This window comes from Charadrius vociferus, unplaced genomic scaffold, assembly GCF_000708025.1.
Source record: "Charadrius vociferus isolate BGI_N301 unplaced genomic scaffold, ASM70802v2 scaffold97, whole genome shotgun sequence".
Lineage (NCBI taxonomy): Eukaryota > Metazoa > Chordata > Aves > Charadriiformes > Charadriidae > Charadrius > Charadrius vociferus.
In genome coordinates, this window is record NW_009649316.1 from 2,638,380 (window position 1) to 2,647,030 (window position 8,651).

Genomic DNA, 8,651 nt, shown 5'->3' on the forward strand with positions numbered 1-8,651 from the left:
GGTGGCTATCCCCGCCGGCACTGCCTCCTGCGCATGCGGGGTGAGGCGGCAAGCGTTTCTGTGAAGGGTTTTAATTTTTGTTTTTATTTTCCCCCACCTCATTTTAAGGAGTGGCTCTTTTCCCGAGGCCCCGTGGTTGACAGTGAGGCCGCCTCGCCGTTGTTGTGCTGAAAAAGTGGTTGGGTTTGTGGGCTTGCTTTCCCTGAGGAAACTTGAAGTAAGCTTCGTCTGGGAGCCTTTTTGTGTTTCTAAAAGTCGGAGCTGCTGTGGTGAGGGGGGCCCGAGTAGTAACTATGGGGTTTTACCTCTTGCTTTTACGTGTAATGATGAACTTGTGGCAATGGTGAGGGCTTCCAGGGGGAAGGGCTGATTTCCCTGACTGCCTCTGACCCTGCAGGGCGTCAGTGGGTCCACTGGAAGACATGAGGCTTTTTGGTTGAGAAGGAGGGGACCATTATGATGATGTTCGGTATTGGCTGGGGCAGGAGCCGTTTATTGTGGCTGGTTGGACTTGTGCGTAACGCAAGGGTGATTTCAGCCTCTTGAAGCCAGGCTCCGCGGTTGCACTGCCAGAGCCTGTTGTAGGCCCCAGGCCGTGTGTCCTGTTGCTCGTTGTCAGCTGAAGCTGTGTTCGCTTTGCCCTTTAACACCAGCTTGCTTCAACGTGCAGCTTAGGTAACAATTACAGGAGCATGTGTTTGTAGTTGTAGTTGGGAGTCAAAATGGATAAACGTCACTATTCCTAGTGGCTATTTACTGCATGCCATAAAAAAAGGACATTGTTTGCTGTGGTATCGAATCCTACATTTTTCAAAGCCTTCCCACATTCAGTTAAGTAATTCCTATCATACTTTCCTCAGGGAGATATACTAAAGTAATATAGATGTGAAGGAATAGACTTAACAGATGCAACACAGTAAATCTCTAGTAGAACTAGAAAACAGAGAGATTTCCAGATCTTCCTGGCTCTAGAATTATGAATCATAGTCTGTCATGATACTGTGTAATATTGAAACTTTGCCAGGGGATTGTTAGGGCCTCATTCACCGAGTTGTGCAGTCTAAGTTGGATGCTGGAGAGAACAGAGCTGTGCTACCCATAAGTGTTAAATACAACGGGCTTTCTCTGTGCTGTGTTAAAATACTTGCTAGGATCTGGACTTCACAGTTTTTATGTACATCTGTAAGTATGGTGGGTAGCTTTTCTATTTTGATGTTAACTGTGGTGAGAGGGGTAGGCAAGATATGCTTATGGCATTAACAGGATTTCTAATTTTGCTCTGGATGGCAACTTCTGTGAATGAGTTGTGAGAGTTGAGGTCTCTCAAATTGACTAGCTCAGTGAAGGGCTCACATGTGGAGGGAAAAACCGCTAACTAGCAAGCTGTGTGTGGAGACTTGAATGCCACTGTTCTCCCTTGCTGAGAACTGAGATCTTCTGAGGCTGTAGGTTGGATCCCCAGAGATGAAGGAAAAGAATTGAACTCTTCAGTGGGACTTGTGCTGAGGTTCCTGATGCTTGTGCTTTACAATATCGGTAGCTGTTGCACTAAATCTACTACAAAACTCCAGTGTATACTGTTGCAAAGACCTCTTTTGACTGTCTTTATTCTTGGCCATGCAATAACAGTCTTCTCTTGCTTTCACTTCATAGGAATAATGTTTCCAACATGTCTGTCCAGTCGCTTCTTTGTGAAAGAATTGCTGTTGCCAAAGAATTGATCAAGAGAGCGGAAGCCCTTTCCAAGTCCCAGAAGAGGAGAATAGAAGGTGGAGCAAAACTATGTGGCAAACTGAAGGCTGAGCTAAACTTCTTACACAAGGTGGAGGCAGGGAAGGTGGCCATTAAAGAATCCCATCTGCAGAGTACAAACCTTACTCATCTCCAAGCCATTATTCAGTCAGCGGAGAACCTGGAGGATGTTGTCAGTGTCCTCCATGTCTTTGCCTATGAGGACAGGTTTGGCGACAAACAGACACTGGTGGTAGATGTCGTTGCAAACGGGGGTCACACGTGGGTGAAGGCCATCGGTCGGAAAGCTGAGGCCCTGCATAACATCTGGCTGGGGAGAGGACAGTATGGTGACAAAAGCGTTATTGAGCAGGCAGAGGACTTCCTGCAAGCAAGCCGTCAGCAGCCGGTGGAGTACAGCAATCCCCACATAATCTTTGCATTCTACAACAGTGTGTCCAGTCCTATGGCAGAGAGACTCAAGGAGATGGGAATATCTGTGCGAGGAGACATTGTGGCTGTGAACTTACTGGCGGAGCCATCTACAGAAAACCAGCACCTTAGTGCCAGTGAATCAGATGAAGAAAGCCCTGAACTCCTGCAGGTGACTAGAGTAGACCGGGAGAATTTAGTGGCCAGCATTGCTTTTCCTACCCAGATCAAAGTAAACGTGTGCAACAGAGTTAACTTGGACATCACTACCTTAATAACTTACGTCTCTGCTCTAAGCTACGGTGGCTGCTACTTCATCTTCAAAGAAAAAGTGCTAACAGAGCAAGCGGCTCAGGAAAGGAGGGAGAGAGTCCTGCCTCAGCTGGAGGAGTTCATGGAGGGGAAGGAGCTCTTTGCCTGTGAATCTGCTGTCAGAGATTTTCAGTCCATCTTGGGAACACTGGGAGGACCGGGGGAGAAGGAGCGAGCTGCGTTGCTTGTTAAGAGAATTAATGTGGTGCCAGATCAGCCATCCGACCGTGCCTTAGGACTAGTGGCTAGTTCAAAAATCAATAGCCGTTCTCTTACCATTTTTGGGACAGGAGACACTTTAAAAGCTATCACCATGACTGCAAATAGTGGTTTTGTGAGGGCAGCGGCTAACCAAGGTGTCAAGTTCAGTGTTTTTGTCCATCAGCCGCGAGCATTGACAGAAAGCAAAGAATCTGTTGCCACACCTTTACCAAAGAGCTGCCCACCTGATAGTGGACTATAAGTCATTAAATAAGTTAGTCATTGAAATATTGCAGGTGCTGCAATGGAGGCATTTGGAGAAAAAAAGAGTTGTCATAATATATTTTTGGGTGTGTATCAGTGAAATCAGTAACTGTAGCAGTGGAAGCGTTCCTCAAAGGATTTGTAGTATCTTTACTCAATTCTTGCTTGTTTCGTTCAGCTGACCATTAATTTATTCATTAAGGTGATAAGATTTCGGTGAAAATCATTAACTGGCTTGCAGTATATTAATTGTATCCATCTTTATTAAAAAGTTCAGTTAAAGCACAGTTGCCTTTGTGCCCTTGTCATTTTTGTTCTCATCAGAGAGATTGAAGTCAGCACCTTAGATGGACTTCAGACTTTTGTGGAACTTAAATCTTCCTGTCACCTATCCTTTTCAACTGAATTATTCGTTGATTCAGAGGTACTTGGCGTAGAGACCTATGCCTGTTTGTGTGTATGCTGTTTCCTGAAGACATGACTAGTAGCCATGAATAGAAACCAACTTAAGCCTTCCTTCTTTTACTGAAAGGAACCTCTGCATGTATACCACAATAGACAGCTTTACAATTCCCAGAAAAATCAGTTGAAAGCAGATTTTATTGGCATTAATATATTGTGACTCTTGGTCCAAACTGGACAGCCCATGGTAGCAGACCAGGGAGGCAAATCTGCTTGCCTTTTCTCTTAGCCTTTGCCCAAGTGCAAAGTCTTGCTGGGTGCAAAACCCAGCTTGAGGCTTTGGATAACAGAATCCTCCTAAACTGAGCCAGCACCCAGGTGGTTTTTGACACTAGTGAGCTCTCTGCTGAGGCCTCATGGTGAAGTTGAGTTTGGCTTTCTTGCTTGTGGATTGCCTGAAACAAAGCTGCACTAAGGTCCTTTAGTGTTGGCATGGCGGAGGAGGAGGCTTGTGGGGTGTGTTGTTAATTGCTAGTTTGCTCTATAGCAGAGAGAAGCTTTTTCACTGGTGTAATTGCTGGTTTTGCTCAAAGTGTAGAATAAACAATTTATTTTTTTTTTTCCAGGAGAGAGTTGCCATTTTAGAAGTCTTTCTAATGTTTTTCTGAATGCTGTAATGACAGCACTTGCTGTTTGGTATTAATTTGCATTAGGTTCCTAGTGGAAAACTTTGAGATGTCAGAGTGAACCTCTTGGCCCTGAGCAATACGTTTTATCAGGTCAGTGAAAGAGATACCCACTGAATATTTTATAGTCTGTTGTTCAACAAGATAGCATTATTATGCAGCTTATAGTTCAAGCAAAGAACATTCCCTTGCCTCTTGCCAATCCACTATAAATTTCTTCCTACAGTACAAAGTAGCTGCAGTGCTGCCTTTAGCCACGGTCTCTGCCGATTTCTTCAGTAGTATTACTGTCTCCAGTACTCCGCTATACTCCAGCACTGGCATAAAGATACTGGCACGCCAGCAAAACCACTCTGCATGCCTCTTGCAGCTGAATAAGCTTAACTCCAAGGAGCACAAGAGTACTCTGTGTCGGTACGACTCTTGCTGTTCTGTATTCTTACCATGCATGTGGAGTAACCTGTTAGGAATTGTCACCAGTATCCCCGTGCTGCATATCTTTACTGGTAACTTTTAACAATGCAGAGGGCAGTCTGTTCTTCGTCTGCCCCTCGTTTCTGCTGGTCACTGAGGTAGTTCATGGGGTTTAGTTAAGAGGGGTGGAACTGGATTTTGGTTTTTTGCTGCTTCAGCAACCAGTCTTCTTTCCAGTTTCTAAGGTCTCCCTTGGTGAGTTGTTCTAACAAAACATCTACCTTGTTCCTACGGTCTAACGCTGTGTAAGGAAACCTCAAGGCAGGATACACCCCCCTCTGCTGTATCCATTAATTTTCCTGAAAGTTCTTCTGAAGGGAAAGGAGGACCAACACAATGAAAGAATATAAATAATATGTTTGCTGTCCTGCAGAAATGCAAGTCTACTGCTGTAGTTAACAGCGCAGGCTTCATCATGCAGGAGCTTAGGGAGATGGTGCTTTATCATGGTATGACGCATTTACCAGAGCACAGCCACAGATGTTCGTGAAATGTTACAGTGCTATAAACAGCTGGAAGGAAAGGTGCCTTTCATTTCTGCCATGAGAGCCCATACTCTGGACACCTGTGTGATGTCTTTCCTCTGCAGGTGTGGGAATAGAGGTGGGAGAGGCTGTCTGTGGAGAATTAAGAACTTCATGTCTCAAAACTGTGTTTCTGTTTGATATCGGAAGTCCTGAAAGAAGGTACAAGAAACCCTCCTAGTGAATAATTTATGAACAAACAACCTGGGAGAGAAGGGTTCTTTTTGGTTGCAACTCAGAGTTTTAAAAGCTGAGGTCCCAACAGACAACTTGCTATTTACCACTGATTAATCTGTTTTACAGTCTTACAGGATATACTTAAAGCTGAGAGCATGGTAACAGCGCACTTACGCATGAGAATTCATTATGGCCTTTTAAGAACTAATCTCGTGTATTGTTTAAGTAACTTTTAATTTGCTGGCAGCCTTTCTACCCTGTTGAGAGCTTTGAATGAGTAAATGGGAAAGAGATACTTTGTTCCACTCCTTGCTGTGACTCTTAAGAAGTGGGTTTCCATCAGTTTTCCTTGCTGTATCCCATTCAATACTCTTGAATATCCTCTCGGGCACCCTCTGAAGAGGTTTCTCCACACCACAGATGAGAGGGCAGTGACACGCATTCTTACATGGTAGGTGACCCAGAGAAAGTAGTGAGAAGCAAGTGATGTATTGCCTGGAAGTGGGTGAGCTCTGTTTGCTGTATTTCTTCGCTTGTGCTGCTGCAGAGCTAGCTGACTTGTTTTGTTGTGATAGTTTTGTATGAAAATTAAATGCAACTCTGTGTAAAAGGCCTCTCTATCTGGAGCCATCGGGTGGCGATTTTCTTCGTTACCAGTCATTTTTGCCCAACGCAGTATTTGTTACTGAATTAATTTTCTTTCACTTATCAATTTCTACCAATCATATGAGCAATATTTAGGAATACAGAACTCAAAAATTATCTGTGTGGCACTGTGCAACTTGAGGGGTTTTTATTGTTATTTTGTATCTCCCTGTTGCATGGTGCTATAAAAAGCTCAAGAATGTGGATGTTCTACACTTTTTTTTTTAAAAAAAGAACCCTATTTTTACCTTCAGTGGTTTTCTGGCTGTTGGTCAGACAGAATTGCAATGTTGACAGACTGTAAGAATTGCTTTATAAGATGAAACCTGAAACTGAATGTTGGCTTGGAACCAAAATGTGTTTTCATTGTAATGTTTGGTGGCTTGTATTGCCTCCCCCGATATTGGTGATCTACATATATAAACCAGTGTTTTAGTTGTTTTGTTTGTTTATATAGCTTCTACTTAATTTTACAAATGGGGGATTAGACGTTGTACTTCTCTTATTTATGACTTTATGTATGACTAATTAGAAGATACCAAATTATGTTTAAAATTAATTTGGGAAAAAATGGAAATACAAGACTGCTTATCCTTTCTTCCAGTATCACTCAACTGCTTTGTCCACACTACACCAGGCACTCGAGGATATGGGGACATCTCGCTTGCTGCAATGGATTTTGTTCGGTTTTCTTTTCAAGAAATTTTTCAGCATTAAGTTCCTTGGCAAAGATGAATTCCTAAACTGTTTTGGAGAACCTTGATCTGGCGCTTTTATTTTACATTATTTCTGCATGGTTCCATAGTCACCTAGGACAGCCAGCACCTCTGTTCTGTGCAGCACTCGGCCTGCTCTCTTTGCTCCAACAGTAAGAATAGCAAACAAGGAATGCTCCAATTGATGCTGGGCAGTAGAAAGCACTTGGAAATTATACGAGAAATAAATAGGTAAGTTAAATTGTTAATACATTCACGTTTCTAATTTGCCTTCTATAGTTTTCTCAAACGCAAACTTATCTTTGGACACAGCCATGTACGTTCTTTACCTACTGTTGTTCTGGCTGACCAAATTTGCAGATAAATGATTTCTTTGTCATTGCAACTGCAAGCCATGAAAACACTCAGGTAGTTTTGCGTGGTGCAGCCATAGCAGGGTAAAAATGTTATTCTTTGGTAGATTAACGTGCTAAATAGTGGTTTGTGTTCCAAACTGTCCCCCTCCTCTGATGATGCCTTCAGCAGACTTAAAGCAGTCTGCTGAAGTCCTCTGGAGCCCGTCTGAAAAGATTTTCACAACCCTGTTCCCTAATTCCTGAAAACTAAATGTAGGCGTGGTAACAACAGTAAAAAAAGGCAAGAAAATATAAGCATCAGTTGTTTAAAATAACTTTGAGAGGAGACCTAGAAAAAAAAATAGCCTAAAGTCTTTCTTGTTCAAGTGGAGCAAGGAAAGGATTTACAGTAATGACAAAGCACGTAGTTGCAATGACATTCTTTATTTCAGATTATTATGCAAGCAAAACAGCACAGGTCACCTGTTATTTAATTAACCAGGTAAAGTCAGCAAGAATTAGATGGGATTCTTGGACTGAAGGCTATGGTTACAGTTTTCCTGCAAGCTGTAGTTTTAGGAGGTGCTCTGCTCTCCAGCTTACTGCAGGCACCATATGTGTCTTCTTTTGTGGTGAAGTCAGCTCTGCAGGTAACCGTGTCTGTTGCTTTTCCATGAAGATTTACTGTGGCAGTTTATTCTAGAGTAAAAACAAAGTAAGTGAACGTAAAACTACTACACTGAGTGACAGAACTGCTTGGTATTGCACCGTTGGGGCTTTGCAAATTGTTCCCCATGAACATGGTGGAAATTAAGATTGTTCCTACATAAACTATTGTAAAGAACAAGCAAACAAAAAAAAACCACCTCCTCAAGCCTTCATTGTTCAGAAGATCCTTCTGTTCATTTAAAAGATCCTGACTTACAGTGTCTTACATAAGACATTCCTCTCTTAGAAAAAATATAGCAAAAAAACAAAACAACAACAACAAAAAACCAAACAAAAGAAACCCCAAAGAATTAACAATGAAGCTGTGTCCCTTTATTCATTAATGAGGCTGAGTGCACGATAAAGCAGCTCACTGTGGTAATGAGAAACATGGAGGTACAGGGCACAGCAGTTTACACTGCGGTGCAGGTACCAACATCCAGGGACTAGAGGAGCGAGTTGCATGAGTGCTTGACAGTATTTATGTATATATATTTATTTTTTTTTTTCTTCCTGAGGTTCATCACACCCATTTACTGAAGTGTTGGAGCTCTCAACACTGCACTGGTGGTAACGGTGGTGAAGGTGGTAGTTTACAGTGAGCTCAGGAAATTCTACCCAAGTGTTTCCTTGTTATCATAGTGGTAGTAGTGCTGACTGATTTCAGGAATTGCTTCATTTTCTGAAACCATGCAGGACGTGATACTATAACTTCCAATTTTCCTAGCACAGACATAGTCCTAAATGCTGATGAAATAAGTGGGAGAAACAAAGCAAAACCATTCCAAACACAATGTTTTCAAGGGAAAACAACCTCAAAAGATAAGGCAGCTGATGTGAATGAGAGTAAAGGAATATGGAGGGTTAAGTCAGCATCAAATTGTTTTGCTGTCCAAACTAAAAACATAGCAGAAATTAGTGAAAGTAGAGGAAAAATAGTTCTTTCGTGCATCCCTTTCCATGCTCTGTGCCCTGCTGTGAGCTGTGGAGAAGCTGCTGATAGCTCTAAGGTGCAAAGGGTGGAGCCTTCAAATGTAATACTAT

General features: G+C 42.5%; 1 protein-coding gene across 1 annotated transcript; it reads left to right on the plus strand.

Annotated features, from left to right (window-relative positions):
• The first annotated feature begins 147 nt into the window (after positions 1-147).
• On the plus strand, positions 148-3,214 carry LOC104290336 (chromosome unknown open reading frame, human C7orf25). The gene is made up of 2 exons (XM_009889426.1): positions 148-175; positions 1,654-3,214. The coding sequence occupies exon 2, from the start codon at positions 1,670-1,672 to the stop codon at positions 2,936-2,938; it is 1,269 nt and encodes a 422-aa protein (XP_009887728.1). The 5' UTR covers positions 148-175; positions 1,654-1,669; the 3' UTR covers positions 2,939-3,214.
• The last annotated feature ends 5,437 nt before the right edge of the window (positions 3,215-8,651 follow it).